At 56.6% G+C, this 21,650-nt stretch overlaps 1 protein-coding gene across 5 annotated transcripts in view; it reads left to right on the top strand.

The window, feature by feature from the left end:
- Positions 1–21,650, top strand: part of SPATA20 (spermatogenesis associated 20) — a 31,977-nt gene that overhangs the window by 6,388 nt on the left and 3,939 nt on the right. For all 5 annotated transcript variants that reach the window (XM_037914209.2, XM_037914212.2, XM_037914211.2 and 2 more), the window contains 7 exons: positions 1,219–1,293; positions 2,320–2,532; positions 3,082–3,274; positions 5,324–5,492; positions 7,513–7,721; positions 8,446–8,645; positions 9,800–9,880. In XM_037914209.2, the coding sequence (XP_037770137.1) occupies positions 1,219–1,293; positions 2,320–2,532; positions 3,082–3,274; positions 5,324–5,492; positions 7,513–7,721; positions 8,446–8,645; positions 9,800–9,880 (1,140 nt within the window). The remainder of the gene's footprint in view (positions 1–1,218; positions 1,294–2,319; positions 2,533–3,081; positions 3,275–5,323; positions 5,493–7,512; positions 7,722–8,445; positions 8,646–9,799; positions 9,881–21,650) is intronic.

Genomic DNA, 21,650 nt, shown 5'->3' with positions numbered 1-21,650 from the left:
AGGAGTAATCCTTAGATACTGAATCCCTGTGAAAATCCTCCTCCTTGTCTCCAGCCTGCCTTGATTCCCAGTATCTGGTTTTTGTCAGTCTCTAACTCCCTGTCTCTCGGCCTTGATGTGAGGCCTCCCATCCTGATAATAAAAGTTACTGATGCATGGTTTTAGGACCATGCTGTGTAATTAACATACTGGTATAGCATGAGGAATGCACCAAGCAGGGATAGGTGGTAGATAAGAAAAGGGTTTGTTTATTGGCTAAGGTTTCCGATGCACGAGGGCAACATGCTTTGCTAAAAGGTATATAACCTTTGTATAATTTGTATTCAGGGTCCCCTCCTGGCTAGCAGGGGGGCACCACGCTCGAGCGTAATAAACTTAGTGTCTTTTGGGAACTCTGCAGTTGTGGACTTTATTTCTGTGCCTCAGCCTAGATTCGAACTGTGCGTGACCTATCAGGTATTATTCGCAGCACTTGTGTGTGTGTCCTACAAGGTGTAATTCGTAGCACTTGTGTGTGTGTCCTACAAGGTGTAATTCGTAGCACTTGTGTGTGTGTCCTACCAGGTATAATTCGCAGCAGTTGTGTGCGTGTCCTACAAGGTGTAATTCGTAACACCCGGCACTGTGATCCTGCTTCCCAGAGCAGTGGGTATAAATCAGCAAGAGAGTGTCCATACCAGAGCAATACAGGGTCTAAGTGTAGGCTCCAAGTACGATGGATCTGAGGATCCTGGTTACCTGTCACCTGCAATGGAGGCAGATGAAATTATTGGCCCATCTATTGTCTTGAGATCATCTCAGGAAACTCTGCTTGTCTGAAGCCGGGGACTCTGGCCACGCTCTGCCGGCCTCTGGCCAGACGGGGATTTCTCCTTCACTCTGCTAGCCTCCAAAGTGGTTTTGCTGCTGAGGTTTCAAACACAAGCAAGAGTGGAGCTTCAGGTGGGACATTCTGAGTTTGACTTTGTGTAAGCGTCCAAAGGACGTCTGCTCTCAGCAAGTCTGGTGTAGATCTGGGGTAACTCACAGACACCAGCAGATTTCCTTGGTGTGACGGCCACCCTCCAATCCAGTCCAGGGTGTGCAATCCTTAAACCAGCAGATTTGCTGTTTCCCTGCGTGAGCTCTTTAAATCAGAAGCCCCTGATCAATCTCGTTAGTATCGCTTTTCCTCCCTTTGTTATCACTGGAATGGAATCCTCGTTGTGTCTTTAACAGATTTCTGGCGATGAATTCTTTGCAGATGTTGCTGCGGACATTCTGCTCTATGTCTCCCGAGATCTGAGCGACAGGGTAAGTCAGCGCCTTTGCTTGGGTGCGGGAATCACTTGCTTCATTGCTGCCATGACATCCGGCAGCTCCTGTGCTTCGCCAGCGATCAAAGTCACTGACACGAAGCCAAGCCATGCCTTCGCTCCTGGTGCCCAGGCTCCTTCGTGCCAGTGTATCCCCACCTCTGCTGGCTGTAACAGACTGGTCTGTGCCAGTTCTGTCTCCTTCTGTCTTGTCCCCTGCAGCGCTTCCTGCTGCCTGGGACAGAGACGGGTCTATGCCTGACCTATGTAGGTATTTCCGTGGTCCTCACGGCTGTCTTACCTGATGGCCTCACAATCAGTAATGGATTTTAGCCTCACAACACCCTGGGAGGGAGGGAAGTGCTATCCCCATTTTATAGAGGGGGAACTGAGGCACGGGGAGATTTAGGGATTTGCCCAAGGTCAGACAAGAAACTGAGCCAGTAAATGAACCCAGATCTTTTGCATCCCCCAGACCAGTGCCCTATTAACTATACTGATATATCAGTACACTACACCTGGAGTATCCCCCTCTGCCCTGTTCCCTGCAGCACCTCCTGCTGGGTGGGGCGGAGATTTCTCTATATCCGGAGTATCCCCCTCAGCCCTGTTCCCTGCAGCACCTCCTCCTGGCTGGGGTGGAGATTTCTCTCTGTCTGGCATATCCCCCTCAGCCCTGTTCCCTGCAGCACCTCCTGCTGGCTGGGGCGGAGATTTCTCTATATCCAGAGTATCCCCCTCAGTTCTGTTCCCTGCAGCACCTTCTGCTGGCTGGGGTGGAGATTTCTCTCTGTCTGGCGAATCCCGCTCTGCCCTGTTCCCTGCAGCACCTCCTGCTGGCTGGGGTAGAGATTTCTCTATATCCGGAGTATCCCTCTCTGCCCTGTTCCCTGCAGCACCGCCCATTGGCCAGGGAGATCAGTCACAGAGGCTTGATCGTACATCGCTAACGCGTGTGTGGTGAGGGGGAGGCAGCTCTGACCGGCCGGTGCGTCTGTGTTAATGGTGCTGCTGCGTGTTTCAGGCTGGAGGGTTCTACAGCGCAGAGGACGCAGACTCCTACCCGACAGCCAAGTCCAAAGAGAAGCGGGAGGGGGCCTTCTGCGTGTGGACGGCAGAGGAAATACGGCGCCTCCTTCCAGAGCCTTTGGAGGGGGTTTCGGAGAGGAAGACTCTGGCAGATGTGTTCATGCATCACTATGGGATTAAGGAAGGTGGGAACGTGAGCCCAGCGAAGGTGAGCTGGGAGAGGGGGCCTGAGGCTATGGGGTGGCAAATGGCGGCAGGGAGAGAGGGACATAGGGGACCCTGGCCTCTGAACTGCGCGGACAGGTGTAGCGAAGGGAGAAGGATTCCAAAGTAGCTATATGGGCAGGGGGATTCTGGGAAGGCGTATGGAGATATTGGCAGTTAGCTATACTGGGAGGGGATGATATGTGGCAACTGGGGGTACTGGGAGGAAGTGACTCTAGCAGCTGGGGATACTGGGAAGACACCGTGTGGAAATATTGGCTGTTAGTCATTGGTAGCTGTGGTTATTGGGAGGAAGCCGCACTGGCAGCTGGGGATACTGGGTGGGAGTGGTGCTGGCTGCTGGGGTCTGGGGAGGGAGGTGCTGCTAGCTAGGGGTCCCTGGAGAGAGCCATCCTGGGGGTAGGACGCAGTCGCTCATTTGAGTTTGTGATGGGAGGACATCCTAGAGAGCACGAGTGTAGGCCCGGCCGGGCGTGCAGCCTCGTCTGGTCCCTGAGGCGGGAGCTGTAATGCCTCTGGCTCCTCGTTTCAGGACCCGCACCAGGAGCTGAGGGGGCAGAACGTGCTGATTGTGCAGTATTCCCTGGAGCTGACGGCAGCCAGGTTCGGGCTGGGCCTGGAACAGCTCAAGACGATGCTGGTGAAGAGCAGAGAGCGGCTCTGCGAAGCCCGGGGTCACCGACCGCGCCCACATCTGGACACCAAGATGCTGGCGTCCTGGAACGGTGAGAAGGGTCCCTCAGGCTCAGGGGAGTCGCTGGGTGTGAAAGGTGCACACGACTCGCTGGGAGTGACGTTCAGCCAGTGCTGGGCTCACGTCCCTAGATGCACTGGCTACAGAAGCAGCCAAGAGGCCTTGTCTAAATCTCTGGAGAGGAACCATAGTCCGGGGCTGGATTACAGAGTCTGGGGTCCTAGGCCCACCCCATGACATGGGACCTCCCTTACCCCCCAGTGAACTGGGGCACTGCCCCCAAGACATGGCTCCATGCCTCATTTGGAGGGCTTGGGCCAGCTCACACCTCTCTGAGCTGTTGTTTCAGGCTGTGTGCAGACTCAAGCAAGCGTCAGCCACACTTGGGTCACACGGTCAAGCTTTTCTCCACAACCCTGAGGGCTAGGAGCTTAAGTTTTTTTAAAAAAATGAAAGCTGAGATTTGGCTGTTATCACATGACTCCAGGAGCAGGGGCCTTGTGCCCGGACCTGTGAGGCCAAGCTCTAACCCAGCGCTGCCGTAGTCTCATCTGCCCAGGAGCGGGCAGCCCATCTAGACACTGAGATCAGTTGAGAGAGTGATTTGAGGGCTCTTGGAATTAATTGTCCCAGACACCAGGAGGTGCTGCAAGAAATGAGACAGGGAGATACCCAGGGCGTAGAGCAGTCTCTGGCCCAGCCAACAGGAGGCAGTGCACAGCCTAGAGTCCCTTTTGGACCCCTGAGTTCAGTGCCTTTAGGCCACAGTCATGGCCAAATTCTCTCCCTTGCTCCCTGTTTGGACTTGTCCTTCGGCTCTGCCTCCTGGCCTGCCAGTCCCTGGAGGGACTGGTCCAGGGCCCTGCAGAGCCTTCCAGTGTGGGGGTAGGGGGTGGGAGGTATGTCAGGCTGCTGGGGCATCCTGGGCACACAGCAGTGAGGGGCGATTGCTCGAGGGGTCCCTGCATTTGTTACTTCACAGCCGAGAGCCGGCCCTGCTGAGAAGTCTTGGGCTGGGAGCTGAGCAGCGACTCCATTCAATCCTTCTAGCCCCCAGCCCCCCTTCCCCTTCTCCAGCCCCGTCATGGGCTTTCCTTGCATCCCCGCCCCCGACTGCCCATGGCTTCCCCTCCACCCACCCCTCGGACCCCTTCTCCTGCTGATGATCCCTGCCGGGCTCTGCTGGGCTGTGACCTTTCTTCACCTCTGGGGCATTTCCAGCGCCCTGGGTCAAGCGGAGAGGTCCCCCGGGAGCATGGGCAAGGTGAATTCTCCCTCCTGGGAAGGCATCTGGCAGGACAGTGCCCCTGCCTCTCCTGCAGGCCTGGCGCAGGCATCGCCTTTGTTCCCAGGTGCTGCTGAGCTACTTCCTCTCTGAGGCTCTCCGCCTCCCGGTGGCAGAGCAAACCCAGGGAGGGGGCACTCAGGACCGCTTGCCAAGACGGTTCTCCCATTTGCCAGCAGGGGGCAGCAGAACCTTTCTCCGGTTTTCAGGGCAACCTTTGTAAAGGCTCCTTAACGCATGTAAACGGTCAAAAGTGTCCGTGTGGTGCCATGGGGCTGAGATTTCACGAGTTCAAGTCCCAGGCTAGGATCAGAGCCCATGGCCAGCACTGACACTGCTAGCTGGCATGGGAGTGGAGGGACCATGTGTCTGTCTGTCGCTGGTACAAACCCAGGTGTCCCATGGTAGGTAGTAACCTCTGTCCTGACCGGCGTTCCCTCCCAATGAATCAGGCTGCGTGCGAGCTCTCCCAGAGTCAGAGTGGCTGCTGTGCTTGTCTGTCATGACTGCACGGCGTGGCTGGGCTACCGCAGATGGGAGAGACTCTGTATTCCACCAAAGGGGCATTTCGGAGCTTTTTTCCTGGCAGCTGCCACTCTGATGAGATGTGATGTTCTCGGTGGCTTACACTGGTTGTCAGGGGCTGGGGCCTGTCCTGCTTTCAGCCCGGCTTCGACCTCAGCAAAGTGAAGCTCCAGGCGGGCTGTTTAAACAAAGGAGTGGAGATCGCTGGTCAGTACATGGTCCCAGCTGCACCCTGAGCGAGGCTCTGTTCTCTCCCTCTGACCCGTGCAGGCCTGATGATCTCGGGCTTCGCTCAGAGCGGGGCGATCCTCGGCAAGGAGGAGTACGTCTGCCGGGCCGGGCTGGCTGCTGACTTCCTGCGAGGCCACCTGTTCGATGCCAGCAGTGGCAGGCTGCTGCGGAGCTGCTACCGGGGCAAAGGCAGCTCGGTGGAGCAGAGGTGAGTGTGGGAGGAGTCGCTCAGCGTGGCGGGGGTGGGTGGGTATCAGCATAGAACTAAGGAGGCTGATTGTCTGTCCGATCAGTCTGTCCGTCTCTTTAATCTGCCTCATCTATTCTGCTGCATTTCGAAGGTGGCCATTGCTGTGGTGTCTGGGCTCTGATTTCCGGGAGGAGCTGGTTTTCTGCGTCCCTTTGAGTGCCCTCTACCCCATTCACAGCCCCCCGCTTCGCAGGCCCCAGCCTTCCCCTTGGGGCCCCTCACACTGCCCAACCTGCAGGCAGCCAAAGGGTCGCCGTGACTACGCCCCTCGTGGACTGCCCTCACTGCCCGTCTGGTGTTCCCCCCACCCCCGCATTGCCAGGCTGGGCGGGGAGAGGCAGATGGGGCGATGCTGCTACAGCCCGGGGCAGGTCTGTTTCCCATGTGTGTGTGCTTGAGGTTAGATTAATTCAGCTCAGGCTGGATGGACTCCCAAGAGAGCTCAGAGGAATTAAGGTTAAATCCTCTCCCAGCTCTTTCTTATCTTTACCTCTCGAAAACACCTTCCCCTGCTGCCTGCGGAATGACAGCTGGGGCTGAGTACAGTGAGCGCCAAGGTATGCACAGATTGAGATTGGGCAGGATCAGTAACAAAGCTCCATTTATCAAGGGCCAGCGCTAATCGCTGCCCAGAGGGAAACACTCAAAGGGCCTGCTCCAAACAGCTTCTGCTAACCCCCCACTACCCCCTCTAGCCTCCCACGCCTGTGTGCCGTGCCTTTGACTATGTCTCCCTCTGGGAGCTGGCCCCTCTCAGCCTCCCACTGGTGGTGAAAGGTTCCAGTTTCGCTTATGCAGGAGAGGCACATGGTTTTGTGACAGATCACCCCGTTGGCGACCCCTGCTGGCGTCTGGGAGGCCTTGCTGTGTTTGTTACATGCACCTCCAGAGCGACACGCCCCGACACATGGTGTAGACATACAGAGCGCCTAGGCAGGGGCAGGCCCAGACGTGAACACACACACGTGCACGTGCCTGTGAGCACACCCGCACACGTCAGTGCATATGGTGTACACGCATGCGAGGAGCATGGACACCAGCAGGTGAGTGCAGATACAGGTGCAGAAGTAGTACCTGCAGAGACCCTCACGACTCCCCCTTGGAGTCCAGGCCCCCCTTGGAGTCCAGGCGCGGGGGAGCCGGCTGCATGGGCACTTTCTTAATATTTGCTAGCAGCGCCGAGGAAACAATGGGACAACTGTGACAACAGATGCCAGTAGCTCCACAATCCGGATGAACCCCCTCGCCCCCCCCTTCGCTTCTTCCTTCCTTGCCACTGCGCTCTCCTGGGCAAACACAAATTAGGCATGTGTCAACAGGGATGAAGACAATTTGAATGGAAGGTTATTTGCCTGGCTAACAACTGACTGCAGCGTGGGATGGGCGGCACACGTGTTTGTGGACCCTGTTATTTGCCTGGCAGGGCTCTGGGCTTAGGAGCGGTTGGGAGTACGAAAGTGATGCCAGGGAGATGGGTCCCTAACCGTATTCCGTTCACTCTCCCCAGCACTGGGGCATCCGTTTTGAGAGACAAGGCCTGATCCTCAGCGGTGCTGAGCACCCTACTTTCTCACTGATTTCAGTGGGAGTTGAGGGGCTCTGACCTTGTGAAGTCAGAGGATCCGGCCCTTTTTATCGACTTCAGTATCCGGGTTGTTACTTTACTAGTCATGTGGGAGATGGCTGGGGACCATGTGCCGGCAAGAGGGTGTCAGGTTACAAATAATGGGCCAGATCCTCAGCTGGTGTAAACTGGCTTAGCTCCAATAAAGTCAGTCTGCACTAGCTGAGGATCTGGCCCAATATCCTTCAGGTCATAAGCCGACCACAAGCTGGGCTCAGGAAGACCTCCACTCCATGGGGCAGTGTTCCTGAGTGGGGGTCATCTGCCTTCCAGTGTTAAGAGGGACTGTAGACCTGTTCCAGCGTGGTGGATCTCACGTTCTTCTGTCCCTCCCTTCCCTGGTTGTCTTCACAGTGCTGTTCCCATTCAGGGCTTCCTGGAGGATTATGTCTTTGTGATCCAGGCTCTCTTCGACCTTTATGAGGCCTCACTGAACCAGAGCTGGCTGGAGTGGGCCGTGCAGCTCCAGCGCAAGCAAGACGAGCTCTTCTGGGACTCCAAAGGCTTTGCGTATTTCTCCAGCGAGGCTGGGGACTCCTCTCTGCTCCTCCGCTTGAAGGATGGTAAGTGCACCGTGGAACCGGGCTGGGCCCCCGGACTCAAGCTGAGAATGAGGAAGTCTTGAACTCATCGTAATGTCATGCTGGGCAAAGTCGTGTTTGTGTGTAGGACCTACAAGAAGCTGGGCTGTAGTTTTCCTTAGTTGTAGTCTTTGATTTCACCAAGAAGCGGAGAGTGGGATGCCCAAAAAGCAGCAGAGTCCTCAGCGTGCTTTGTATGGTGGTGCCCGGCACTGGCAAACAAGGGGGAGCTGAGATGCAGGGTCGCCCATTGATGCTAGTCCTTGCTTGGTTGCAGAGGTCCTTGCAGGCTAACATGGTAATTCTTTATAGCTTTCCCAGCCTAGACAGTGAGCGTCCCAGCTCAGGCCTGGAGCCTGGGTCTCCAGCATGGCAGTGCCGGGCACTACCCTGCTGCCATGAGTTCCTGGCGTCCTTGGTAATGTCTGAAACAGGCCCCAGGAAAAGATTTCCCAGCCCCTGGATCTTTCATGCTTTGTCTGTGGCCCAGGTCTCAAGGCAGCAGCCTTCGCAGACATCTGCCCTGGGTGCGTCACAGAGCAGCAGCCTTGGAGAGGCTGAGCAGTGCCCTCCCCTGACACCCAGCACACTGACATGCTCCTTCGGTTCCGTCCTGCTGGCATGCCAGGCAGCCGTGCCCCTGTGGCAAGTGCTGCGCCTCAGGGGCACTGGGCTGCTTGGCTGACAGGCTCTTGTCTCCCTGTAGATCAAGATGGCGTGGAGCCCAGCGCCAACTCCGTGGCCATTGCTAACCTACTCAGGGCAGCCTGTTACTCCGGCAACATGGAGTGGGTGGAGAAAGCCGGGCAGATCCTGGCTGCCTTCTCAGAGAGGCTGCTGAAGATCCCTGTGGCCCTGCCAGAGATGGCCCGAGCCACGGTGGCCTTTCACCGCACTCTCAAACAGGTAGGGAGTTTGCCCAGTGGATCTGTGTGGTCAGAGACTCCCCTGCTGCTTCCCCAGCACGTCCTGTTCTGCCCTCGCATAGAGGCCCCTCCCCACCCTGAGCTGAGCTCTCTAGCTTACAGGGAGTCTGATTGTCCTGGGTGGCGAGACGGCTGCTCCACGGCGGAGGCACGGGTTTGTGGCTGTCGGCCTGTGCCCTGGGGAAGGGAGGGGATTCTCTGCCTGGCAGCTCCTGTGGAGATACTAGGGTGTATAGGGCTAGAGGATGTACCTTGCATCCTGCAGAGAGCCCCCAGGGAGGGAGGAGAGAGAGCAGTGCCCTTTGGAGCCCCCAGCTGCCTGGCCATGGCTTCCCCATTCGGGAACAGCTGGTGGCAATTCTGCTGTGTGTATCCCCAGGAGTCGGATGAGGCTGGTACAGTAAGTGACTGACTAGGAGTGACTGTGAAATCGCCCCGTGACCATTCCATGAACTCCTCCTTTGCTTCTCCATCTGTTTCTGGTTGGTTTGGTCCTTTGCAGGCTTTCTCCTCTCTGCCTGGAGGCAGACTAGATGGGTGAGAGGGGAGGGGCGAGGCGGAGATGAATGAATCACAAGGATGAGTGAGCCCATAGTATGGGGGATCCCAAAATGCTGCTTATTGCAGGGGAAGGAAAGGGTCATTTCCCCATCACTGACATGCAGCCACCTCTGGGGTGCCACATGACAGCAGGGAGACAGCATTCAGCAGCACTTCAAAGCAGTTTGGGACAGGAAGTGAAGGACAATTGTAACAGCAAGAATCCAGTCACCTGACTTAGACACCTTCCTCTCTCCACGGTTCCTTGTGTCCCTCTGCTTTCCCCTCCAGCCTAGTCCTTCCATCCTGCACTTTGCCCTCTCTCCCTCTGCCGGGCTGAGGATTGAATGCATGGCATGGCTGGCCTGCTGTATCTCAGTCCTCCTGTCCCGGGGTATGCACTCACCTTTACCTGACGGGGTGGGGGAGGAAATGTTCCCTGGGGCGCCAGAGCTGCCTCCTGCTGGGTTTGGGCACCTTCCTCCGAGGCACCGGGTCCTGGCCACTGTTAGAGAGACAAGCCTGGGCCAGATGGTACTCGGCTCTGATCCAGCCTGTTTCCATTCACCTGTGCATTTCTTTCTCTGCGGACAGGTTGTTATCTGCGGCGCCCCAGAAGGAGAAGATACTAAAGATCTGCTCCGCTGTGTCCACTCCGTCTTCGCTCCAAACAAGGTACCCTCTCCACAACCTGCCAGCCAGCCCCGGTGCCCTCTGGGCACATAGCCTGGTTCTGCTTCTCTGCCTCTCTTCACACCGGGCAGTGGCTTTCTGCAGCGTGCTGGATTCCTGATGCTCTTTCTCCCTCACCCACCCTTCCCCTTCTCCCATCCACACCTCTCTTTTAAAGGGGTGCCCTACTTTCCCCACACGCCCTCCAGTTGCTGTGCCTTGTTTATCAGCTTGGGAGGCAGGGATCATGAATCCCATTCCCTGGGCGCCTCTCACTGACACAGAGAAATGGCTGCAGAGGCTCTTTCTGTCAGCCTGTACCCGGGAAATGAATTGTTACAACACAGCATGTGTGTTTACACGGGACTCCCAGAGAGAGACACTTGTTCCAGGGCGAACGTACCCGGCCTGGCTGTCAGCACTGGATTGCACATGTACCTAGGTTACTGAACTCAGCAACACAACTTCTGCCTGGAAATGCAACATCTTCTTAGCTTCCTCCCAGCCCCACACCCTCAACAGGAACCCTGCAGACTCCCCCAGAGGCTCCTCTGATCCCTCAGTTCCTGTGCCAGGAACCCCCCCAGAGCCTAATGTCCTCTTCCAGCCATTCGAATCCCCAAACCTCCCTTAGATCCTCCCTCAGCCCCAGCCCCCTGAGACGCGCCCAGGACCAAGATCCGTGCATCCACTCTCAGGTCCAGGAGTTCCCATGAGCCCAGTGCTGGCCCCGCTTTCCTCACTCCCAAGTGCCTTGTGCTGTCCGTGCTATGGGCTGAGGGCAGTCAGCTCTGCGCAGCTCAGTTGCCTTGGGCATGGGGGTTTGTCATGCACTGGCATGTTGGATGCAATCCCTTTAGATGTTAAATGAGCCCCTGGTGCTCGGCTGTTCCTTGCAGTTAGTGGTGACTGTATTTTAAGGCATTCCCCGGTGGAGGGTGAGTACGAGGTGTAACATCTTCCCACCGCTCACCTCGTGTTCTGCTCTCCCGGTGGAATGGAACTGATTCGTCACTCCTGATTAGGGCTGTGTGACTGTGCCTGCCCCGGCGTGGCTGGGAAGGCGCGCTGAGCACCCCGGCACTGCTGCCTGAGGTTGGGAGTGGAGCTGTCGGATTGCTGTGGAAGAGACAGAAATCCCTCCGAACAGCGCGACAGCTGAGCCCCGTGGCAGCTGTCACATTCAGCCGGCAGCGTCTCTGCCCTTTTGATTGACAGCTTGCTTACTTGGTAACATGTCGAGCTGAATGAAACAGGGCAGAAGAGAAGGGACGGGGTCAGTGCCAAAGGAGAAGAAAGTTCGTAGCTATGCACAGCTGAACTGGGTTCATCTCTGACAGCAGCAGTTCAGAGCCCTAGTGCCAGGAGTTGCATGCCCAGCCGCACTCCAGAGCGCTAGTGCCAGGAGTCGCACGCCTAACCACACACTGGAGTGCTACTGGCAGGAGTCACACGCTGAGCCACATGTCAGAGCACTAGTGCCAGGAGCCGCAGGCCGGAGCGCCAGTGCCGGGAGTCGCCCGCCCGCCCGGCCGCAGGCCGGAGCGCCAGTGCCGGGAGTCGCCCGCCCGGCCGCAGGCCGGAGCGCCAGTGCCGGGAGTCGCCCGCCCGGCCGCAGGCCGGAGCGCCAGTGCCGGGAGTCGCCCGCCCGCCCGGCCGGAGCGCCAGTGCCGGGAGTCGCCCGCCCGCCCGGCCGGAGCGCCAGTGCCGGGAGTCGCCCGCCCGCCCGGCCGGAGCGCCAGTGCCGGGAGTCGCCCGCCCGCCCGGCCGGAGCGCCAGTGCCGGGAGTCGCCCGCCCGCCCGGCCGGAGCGCCAGTGCCGGGAGTCGCCCGCCCGCCCGGCCGGAGCGCCAGTGCCGGGAGTCGCCCGCCCGGCCGCAGGCCGGAGCGCCAGTGCCGGGAGTGACACACCTGTCCTAGGAGCTCTCTGTGCACTTCAGGTACAACACGCTTAGCTCTCTGCATTGTTCCTCGTAAGAGCCCTGATCTGTTAGCAGACTGGTTCGACTCGGTAAGCTCAGTCACTGGGCACATCCTAGCCCTGCAATAATCCCAGTGAAGTGAAGAGACCCATGGCACTGCTTGCAGGATCTGACTCCTGCCCGGTGTGTGTGTCTGGCAGGACCCTGCAGCCATGACACTCTCTGCAACAGCTTTGGTGCAGCCCATCACTGCCCCGCAATCTCTCCCTGGCTCCCCAGGCCCCATCCATGCAACTGGCGTTGCCAGCCAGTCACTGGCTCCAGTAAGTGACTCTGGTCTGTGTCTGTAGCCGCCTCGTCATCTCCTGGCCTTTCTTCCCTGCGTGGGATGGTCGCCATCCAGTCTACACAACAGCCCTGTGCCCCTCCCTGGGATCTGCCACAAGAGCTAATGTGGGCAGCATGGATACGTGCCAAGGAAGAGTCAGCCTGGATTTACTCAGGGCCGCAGCGGCTCGAGGGCCTCCAGGGTCGGGGGTTGCAGCAGTGAAAAGTGGGATTTTTGCGGGGAGCCAGTGAGTGGTGCTGGCTGAGTGTCAAGTGTGACGCAAGGTGGCTGGGCTTGCACAGGTTCAGCTGCCGGCTGGGCTGCCTCCCACGGGTGGGTGATGGCAACCACAGAGTGTGCCCTCCCTTGGGATGAATCTCCTGTGGGCACAGGAGGTGAGGAGGTGTAATGAAGGGAACGTGGCTCCTGGTTGCTCAGAGCCTGTTCTTCTCCTGCTGGCTCCAGCATCTCTCTGGTGCTGGCTCCGTGACAGGCTGGCCTGTCCCATGGCTCCAGTGTGCCCTGGCCAGTCCTTGTTCTGCTCGCGGGGTCTCTTTCCGTTACCAGCTTTATTCCTCCCTCTCTCCCTTGGAAGGATTAAAGCCAGTGACCCACTTTGCCGGAATTGAACGTACTGGGTTGGCAGCAGGAGGCTGAGTCCTCTGGTGCCACTGTTAATAAATTACTCCCTGTTCAACAGCTGTGCCAGCCTTTGTTCTCTGCAACCTGAGCAGGTTCTGCGAGGGGGACTCGGACAACAAACCGACTGGGGAGCGCGAGCAAATCAAATGGCAAGGAAATTCACTTCCTTTCTCGCTGTTTAATTCAATTGCCTCCAACTGCAACACGGAGCTTTGGAAGCCAAAGCCCAGCTGTTCGAGACATTCACTCCAGCACTGCAGAGATAGGTGGTGGAATATCTCTTGGTAGGGGCGATGGAAGCTCCCTAAAAGTGGGAGGGCCACCAGTGCCCGAACCGTGGCCCCACCCCTTCCCCCGAGGCCCCGTCCCATGTCACCCCTTCCCCCGAGGCCGCACCCCCACGTCGCCCCTTCTCTGCAAGGTTCTGCTCCCATGCCACGTCTTTCCCCCAGGACCCTGCCCCCCGCTCACTCCTCTCCCCCCCCCCCTCGTCCCCCGCATTACTTGCCCTTACGTCCAGTAAAAAGTGATGGGACCATGGCCCTCTGCCCCCAGCGTCCCTGCCTCTTAGGTTTGCCTTCCCCGCAGTACGAGGCAGGAAAGAGCAGGAGGAAGATTGGTCCCTGGAATGGGTTTCACGTCAGAGCCTGGACTTGTGGAGATAGTTAAAATACCAAAGTGTGGGCTCCTTGGCAACCGCCCACGCATTCCATGTTTGGCCTAGTCACTGGGGTTGTCAAAGGATTGTGGGATTGGGAGCAGGGTAAGAAACTGCAGCTGGTTTTTGGTTGATGAGTGGAGGAAGGCTGAGAATTTTTTGCCCAATTGTTTGTCGGCCACAACTATTAGTGCACAAAGAACCCAGCAGCCATGTCTGTTTTTGGCAGATTGGTTAGCAGAACCAATGCAGGTGCCCGCCTCCCCCCGCCCCCATCCTTTAACAACAGCTGTTGCTCTTGTGCTCCCGTTGATCTCCTGGGACCTTCCCTTTCCCTGCCTTATAGAAAGGAGCCTGAGCAGGGTTGCACCTGGTGATGGATTTGGTTTATCTTCTTTGTGGTTCTATCTGACTCCGGTTCTGCCGATGGATATTGAATTAAACTACATGCTCGTGTTCTATTGCGTGGTTCCCATTTGGTTCTCAGTGAAAATCATGGCACTAAAAGACTCCTTCCCTATCCTTCTAAATAAATGTTGCCTCTGACATGATGTGTTATTTCCCCGTTGCTGCATCACATCCCAGTCTCTAGAATCACTTTGCAGAATGGAGGGAGAAAGAACTTGCTTTGGAGTCTTTCCATGTGTCTATAAAAGATTTCAGGCAAAAGAGCACAGAAGCCCTGGAGACTGACTGACTGATTAAAGCAGAGACAAGGACAGCCTCAGCAGAGAGAGGGCTGTGCTTTGAAATGAATTTTCAGTGCTTTTTAGAATAGCAAGGTATGAGTTGCTAGTTCCTGAGCACAGCCAGTGAAAAGAACAATGGCATGGCTGAGATGCAAGCAGAGGAATGGGCAGCAGCCTTGTGCCACTCAGGATATAAACAATGACATGTAGGAGAACACACAGGAAATGACAACAGCCTGTTGAACAGGAAGTGAAATGTGACATCATCAGAATGGGGAGTTGACTTGTCAATGATGTCATTCGTAGCACTGTGCGGAGGATGGAAACTCTGTTTCATGAGGATTATGAGATTTTGAAATTTGGTTTAAGTTCTCCTCAGAACAAAATGCAAACATTTCAGAATTCTCCATGAAGAAAAACTTCATTTCAGATCAGTCGAAATGTTTTGTTTCTGTTTCTATTTGAATATCATAATCTCTAATAAAATTAAAAATTAAAACACTTTGAAGCAAAAAGTTGTTCCTGGGTAAATAATCAAACCTTTTTGTTTTGAGAACACCGAAACAGGATTCTTTGATGTTGGCAGAACTTTTTTCCCAGATTTTTCTCTACAATGAAACTTCTATGAAATCAACATGATTTTGTGAAGCGTTTCGATTTTGATGGAACTTCATTTTCCAATGGAAAATGGTTCTGTCCAAGGTCTTCTGACTGCCAAGACTGTAACAGGGTTCAAAAAAGAACTAGATAAGTTCATGGAGGATAGGTCCATCAATGGTTATTAGCTAGGATGGGCAGGGATGGTGGCCCTAGCCTCTGCTTGACAGAAGCTGGGAATGGGTGACAGGGGATGGATCATTTGATCATTACCTGTTCCGTTCATTCCCTCTGAAGCACCTGGCATTGGCCACTGTCGGAAGACAGGATACTGGCCTGTGGACCTTGGGTCTGACCCAGTATGGCTGTTCTTATTAGTTGGGGATGCAAGAGGGGCTCTTGTCGGTTTTCTATAGGGATCGGCCTAAACCAGAACCCTGGATTCCAACCTGCCTGAAGCTTCGGAAAGTTTGGATCAGAATATCTCAAATTACACAGACCTGGGTCCATGTCTCCCAGTGCTGGTGTCTTCAGCGAACGAGGTACTGTGCCCTGCTCAGCCTCTCTATAATAGACGGGATGTCAGAGGCCTGCATCCATCCTGGTGACAGCTGCCTCTCTCTCTGTTGTCTCCAAGGCCTGGAGTGAGAGATCCTGTTTTTTCCACATGTGATTGACGCTGACAAGGAGACAGAGCTGCTGAACACAAGCACCTCCTGGATTGTCATCTGAGGGCTTACCTGATGCCATGCTATCTCCTCACAGTTTGGTAAAACAGGGCTGAAAGCAGAAGAATCGGAGCTGAAGTGTCCCAAGTATCTTCTGACTTGCTAGCTCGGGGCTGCGGCCAGAGCCTAAGCCAGGTGCGGTGTCTCTGCTGCCACCGGAGGGAGAGAGGCAGTGCTGTCCCTGCTGCAGCTGAGAGGTTAAGTGCCAAGGAAACTCCAGGCAGGAGCCCGAAGAAAGATGCCTCCATGCTGCTGGGTCCCATGCATGTGGCAGTGTTTGCTGCTGCTGGGGCTTTTGACACAGTATGCTGCTGAGAGGTGCCAGACTGTCAGCCCTAGGGCTGGCGTCCTCTGATTGTGCCCAGAATCGGCAGGGCAGGCAGCAGCAGACCAAGCTCCCCCACGCCATCCTGCCTGCGTGCCTCTGGTCTGATCTGCAGAAACCCACCTCTGAGGACGAGAGACGTGCTGCTAACTCAGGCTCCATGGCCCCCGTGAGTCCCGGGCACTGTTCCCTCTGAGCTGTGTGCGTGTGAGCGCGCACACCGATCCGAAACCCCGCACATACGGCGAAACACCGCGCGCACAACAAATGAAATGCTACATCGGAGCCAGGCCGAAATATCATTTACGGGCGACTTTTGACATTGTTCGCCCACCATCTATCAACACAGCCAGATTCTCCTAGCCGGCAAGGAGGGGGAAAGGGAAAGGAGGTTAAATTTCCTTTTTTCTAAGTATTTAAAGATGACATTTATAAAATAACATGGTATAAAACTATTATCACAAATTGCAAATTAAAACTTTTTAACTGTATAAGCATTTTACTCGCTTGGGCGCACTTGCCTTATGGCGCACAAATTTGAACTCTTCTTCAAAAATTTGCACAGAAGAAATTTTTCACACACAAGGCCTGTCAAAAATTAGAGGGAACATTGGCCCCGGGTCACCACAGGAACTGGACTGAGATCATCAACTCATTTCCTAGCCACTTCTAGTCATGACCAGCCGGGGCTGGGTTCAGCAGAATGACCTGGCAGTGAAAGGCTCTGAGAGGTTTAGTGAGCAGCTACGGGGTGTCACGCTGGCCGCAGGTTGCAGACTCAAGGGGCCTGTCTCTCCCCTGCCCCCTACAGGGGGACAGAGTGCTAGGTTACACTTGCACCTCAGGCCCCATGCAGATGCTACCAGGGGTTGCAGTCCTTGCCCACTTTGCACCAGTGTCCATGCCTGCCCCAAGCGCAGGGCAGGGAGAACGAGCCCCAGGAGAGTTCCCGCAGGGAGGATAAAGCTAGTCCTGGATACAGGCTTGCCTTGAAGTGGGAGCAGAGTCCCAGGTTCATCCGGGGAGTGGGCTGGAGGGCTCCATTCTCCCCAGGTCAAGCAGGGAGCGCGAGCCCTGTGGAACCCCATCGTGGAGCCTGGTTGAGTGTGGGGCATGGAGCGAATCCAGAGCTGGGGCACTGCTGGCTGGCGGATTTCAGCACGGCTTCCCCCTGGGATCCCTGGATGTGCCTGGCCTCTCCCGCCCTCTTTGTGTGGAGCCCATTACTACTCTTGCTAGTTAACTGGCTCTTTTTCCCCGTCTGCCCACCTCAGCTAAAGGAGAGGAGAGGCAAAGCCTTCCAGCCACACTGCTCAGGATTTGGACAGGCTCAGACACCAGGACCCCAGAGCAACTTTCCTGCCCAACGAGACGCTTGGAAGCCTGGGCCCAAACTGCCTTTTCCCTCTTCAGGAGGCCGCTTGCCCGGAGCTCCTCACAGGCGCCTCTGCCCTTTCCCGGTCCCCTCCCACCACTCTCCATTTCTCCACCCCGTTCTGCAGCGCTTGCCTCTCTTGCCCTGGAGACGGCAGAGCAGCTGTGTCAGGAGTTTAAGAGACGTCAACATGACACCCCCGCCCACCCACCCATTGCTGGCAGGCTGCTGGGGGCTAGCCTGAGCTGCATTGATGTAATTAACTAGGTCGTTCCAGTAATTAATTCCTCGCAAACATCACAGCGAAATCCTTGCCGTAGTGAGGTTGAGAAAGCTGGTGAATTTACATTTGATACCAGTGTTGGGTGGGGGGCGTTGCTGTGTGAGGAGGGAGGAATCAGTGAGTGCCGCAGAAGGACGGGTTCATTTAACCCTTTGCTGTGCTGAGCTGGGGTGGCAGGGACCCAAGTCTGGAATCTCAGGTCTGTCATTTTGTATGGTAACATTTCAGGCCAAGGTGCATGATAATCAAGGATTAATAGCGATAGCATCCTTTGTTTATCTAGCATCCTTCATCCCATCTTTAGACACTTCACCAAGTGTTAGAAGATGTGGAGCCTAAAGGCTCACTTCTCCTCCCCTCCAAAGTGCAGCAACTCTGGGGCAGAGCACGGCATCTCTTTAGCAGCCATCAGCAACGCTACCCAGCAGCTTGGGAACAAGAACTCTTGGTTGTAGTGAGTTGGGAGTCGTGCAGCCTGTTCCTGACCTGCTGCTGATTTGCATTGTGACCCTGAGCAGGTAATTTCCCTGCTTTGTGGCTCAGTTTCCCCTTGGAGAATGTTGGTAACGGTCCTTTATCCGCTGTGACGCTTGCTCTTAGAGTCACCCCCACCCTTGTAACATGCATTGAGCTCAAAGGAAGCTGCATCTGTACAGTTCTTGCCGTTACTCTTTCAAGGGTCCCTGCATTCAGTAGGCCAGGGGGTCTCGGGCTGCCCATGTGGTTGTGTGGTTATTATTGTGCTCTCTGAAAGGGGTGGATAAGCCCTTCATTGAGGTCTCCTCTGACTGTCAAGGTGGACTAGGCTTGGGGGGGGGTTCTTGCTGATTGGCTAGAAGGGGGGAGTGCAGATTTTACCTGTGAGTTGCAGCCCTCCTTGCACTGACCTGCTTAGAACATGCCCTGGATTCCCCACTGCTCCGTGCCAGCAGGGGCTGGTGGACTAGGGAGGAAAGAGACATTGGTGTCTTTTCCTCCTAACCTTACCCGGTGCTAGTGGCCGAGGGCAGTGTCCTGACAGTGGCAGGCAGATTTCAGTCACTGCCAGAGGCAGGCACGGGCCTGGGCCTGAGCCTGCTCCTGGGTTAATTCCCTGGCCTGCTAAAGGCCTGCGGGGTAATTATGAAGGATTTCATTATCTCCTCTTCCATGGAGCGCTAACGTGCCGGCCTTGCTTTGTCCTGGCCCAGCCAGAGGACCTCAGGGAGGCTGCGAGAAAATGAATAATGAATTTCAGATTAGATATGAATTGGTAATTAATCACTCCTGAAATTAATTCCAGACAAAGCCAGTGGGGCACTGGGGGGAGGCAGAAGGGGGGTTGGAGAGAAGGGATGCCAATCCTGAGCTGAAGCCAGAGCCAGGGAAGGGGGCCCCTCCAGCCAGGAAGGGGGCCCCTCCAGCCAGGGAGGGGGCAGCTAGCTCCAGGCCCCTGTGGAGGAGATGGGAGCAGGCTGAATGGAAGGCGCCCTGGGAAAGAGAGATGGTCCATAGGAGGGCAGCAGTGGCCTCTGTGTGACGAGGGGGCCTGCTGCCCAAATGGAGGGGAATGGGGCAGGACAGCTGTTGGGGGGAGGGCGGGAGTTTGGAGCATGTCAGAGAGAGGACAGTGAGTGGGAGCCTCGCCGGGTCTGTGGCCTGGTTGGGAGGAGTCCGGGGCAAGCCCGGGGCTTTAGCAGAGGAGCTAGTAGATGTGTGTGGGTGGGGGGAATGTGGCTCCCAGGGTTTGAAGCAGGCTCAGTGCGATGTGGGTGGGGCTGCGCTGGAGGGGTGCAGTGTGTGTCAGTGGGAGGGATCTTTGCCTGCCTCTGGCGTGGGAGGGGAGTTGGTATGCGGTGGTTGGGTGGAAGCTGACATGTGTTGTGTGGAAGCACGAGTTGGGGTGATGTGTGCAGTGATTGCTGCTCTAGGGTGTTGGATGTCAGTGCCGGGGGGGCATTGGTATGATCTGTGCTGTGCTTGCTGCATTTGGATGTGAGGGGTGTGTCAGTGGTTCTGTGTGTGTATGTGTGTTTAAGAACAGATGTGATCCGTGAGGGGGTTGGGGTCTGCTATTGCTGGGAGTGTGTGTGTTTAGGGGTTAGTGGTGTGATCGGTGTGATGGTGTACAGTTGTATTGGTGTGTGTCTGCGCTCAGGGGTGTGGGTGTAATGTGTGCTGTGGTTGCTGGGTTAGGGCGCGAGGCGTGGGTTGGTGTAAGGAGTGTGTCTGCGCTCCGGGGTGTGGGTGTAATGTGTGCGGTGGTTGCTGGGTTAGGGCGCGGGGCGTGGGTTGGTGTAAGGAGTGTGTCTGCGCTCAGGGGTGTGGGTGTAATGTGTGCGGTGGTTGCTGGGTTAGGGCGCGGGGTGTGGGTTGGTGTCAGAAGTGTGTCTGCGCTCAGGGGTGTGGGTGTAATGTGTGCGGTGGTTGCTGGGTTAGGGCGCGGGGCGTGGGTTCGTGTAAGGAGTGTGTCTGCGCTCAGGGGTGTGAATGTGATCTGTGCGGTGGTTGCTGGGTTAGGGCGCGGGGCGTGGGTTGGTGTAAGGAGTGTGTCTGCGCTCAGGGGTGTGAATGTGATCTGTGCGGTGGTTGCTGGGTTAGGGCACGGAGCGTGGGTTGGTGTAAGGAGTGTGTCTGCGCTCAGGGGTGTGAATGTGATCTGTGCGGTGGTTGCTGGGTTAGGGCGCGGGGCGTGGGTTCATGTCAGGAGTGTGTCTGCGCTGACTCCTGGGGTGCTGGGATGACGGGCCTGCTGGGCAGACAGTGCAGGAATGCCGCCCTCCTTTGCTGGTGTTGGAGAACAGGCTGGCTGGGGAAAACATGCGTTCTCCCGCCCCCTGGCAGCAGGTCCCGGCCCACAGCAAATGAGCGTGTGGGCGACAGCGAGCCAGGGCATTGTGGGAGAGCGCAGGCTCTGGTGGGGAAGGGTGATCAGCATTTTGGCTTGAAAATTGCCCGGGTGCCATGTGAACCACGAGTAAGGCTATGATTTTGTCGCGGAGGTCGCAGAAGACATGGAATCTGTGACTTCTAGAGACCTCCGTGACTTCAGGCCCCCACTGGTAGGAGCTGCAGGGTCCCCCGCCGCCCGTGGTGGCTGGGAACTGCGGGGCACCCCCACTGCCTGGGGCTGTGGGGTACCCTGGAGATCCGAGAAGCCCTGGGCAGCAAGGCAGTGGGGGGAGGCCGCTGCTCTGAGCCATGGATGGTGGGGGCCCTCAGAGCTCCCCCGCACCTGCCCAGGTGTGGGGACCCCGCAGCTCCCCATTTTGTCACGCATATTTTTTCTGAAAATCAGGGACAGGTCACGAGCTTCTGTGAATTTTTCTTTATTGCCTGTGACCTGTCCATGACTTTTACCAAAAAGATCCGTGACAAAACCTTAGCCTTAGCCATGAGCCACCTGTGGCAGGGTTGTTGGACTGCTTGACAGCCTCCCGGTGTCATTGCATCCTGCACCTGCGCTGCTCTGCCCCAGGCCCCCTGGCTTTGTCCCCCCGCTCTGTCTGGCATGCTGGAAGATTTGTCCCCCTCTCTGGGCTCCGTGGGATCCCTAGTGTAGGGGGAAAGGGAGGCAGTGCTGAACATGCAGCCATTGGCCTGAGAGGGGGGATCGGTTATTTAGCATCTGCCACGGTTAGGAAAGTGGCTCCTTGTCGAGTGTCGCAGGGATCCGAGGGGAGTGTTAACTCTCAGGCCGGCTTGGGACGGCTGCGCTGTGGCTCTGACTCCTGCCTGCGGGAAGCTGGCGTGGCTTAAAAGAGATTAATGCCATTTGAGCTCAATTAGAGCAGCGAATTTGAAGCCTGCTGGGCAGCGGGGGTGTTGCCAGCAGCGCTGTTGATCACAGTTTGTTCGTTGGGTAAACAGGCCTTGGGTGGGTTTGCAGCAGAGTTAGTCGCTGCGGCAGCACACGGCCCAGCACCACAATGGGCCAAGCTGTCCGTGCGGCCGCTCCCAACTGGGAGCCAGCAGGGAGGGGCTGTGCAGCTACACAGAGGAATAAGCATCGAGTCCCAGGCCGGGCACCACCCACTGCACATGGTGCCCCCTGACGGTACCCCTCATTGCATGCCAGCACTTCCTTGCACAACACCCCTCGCTGCACACACAACCCTGGGCATTGCTCCCCCCTGCATGCCAACCCTGCCCGGGCACCCCCGCACAGTACACACCGAGCCCCCAGGCACCACCCCTCACTGCACACTGAGCCTGCAGGCACCACCCCTCACTGCACACTGAGCCTGC

The sequence above is a fragment of the Chelonia mydas genome, chromosome 14, assembly GCF_015237465.2.
Source record: "Chelonia mydas isolate rCheMyd1 chromosome 14, rCheMyd1.pri.v2, whole genome shotgun sequence".
In the NCBI taxonomy this organism is placed as follows: domain Eukaryota; kingdom Metazoa; phylum Chordata; order Testudines; family Cheloniidae; genus Chelonia; species Chelonia mydas.
Note: the sequence above shows the minus strand (reverse complement) of the source record. Positions and strands in the feature narration are given on the sequence as shown.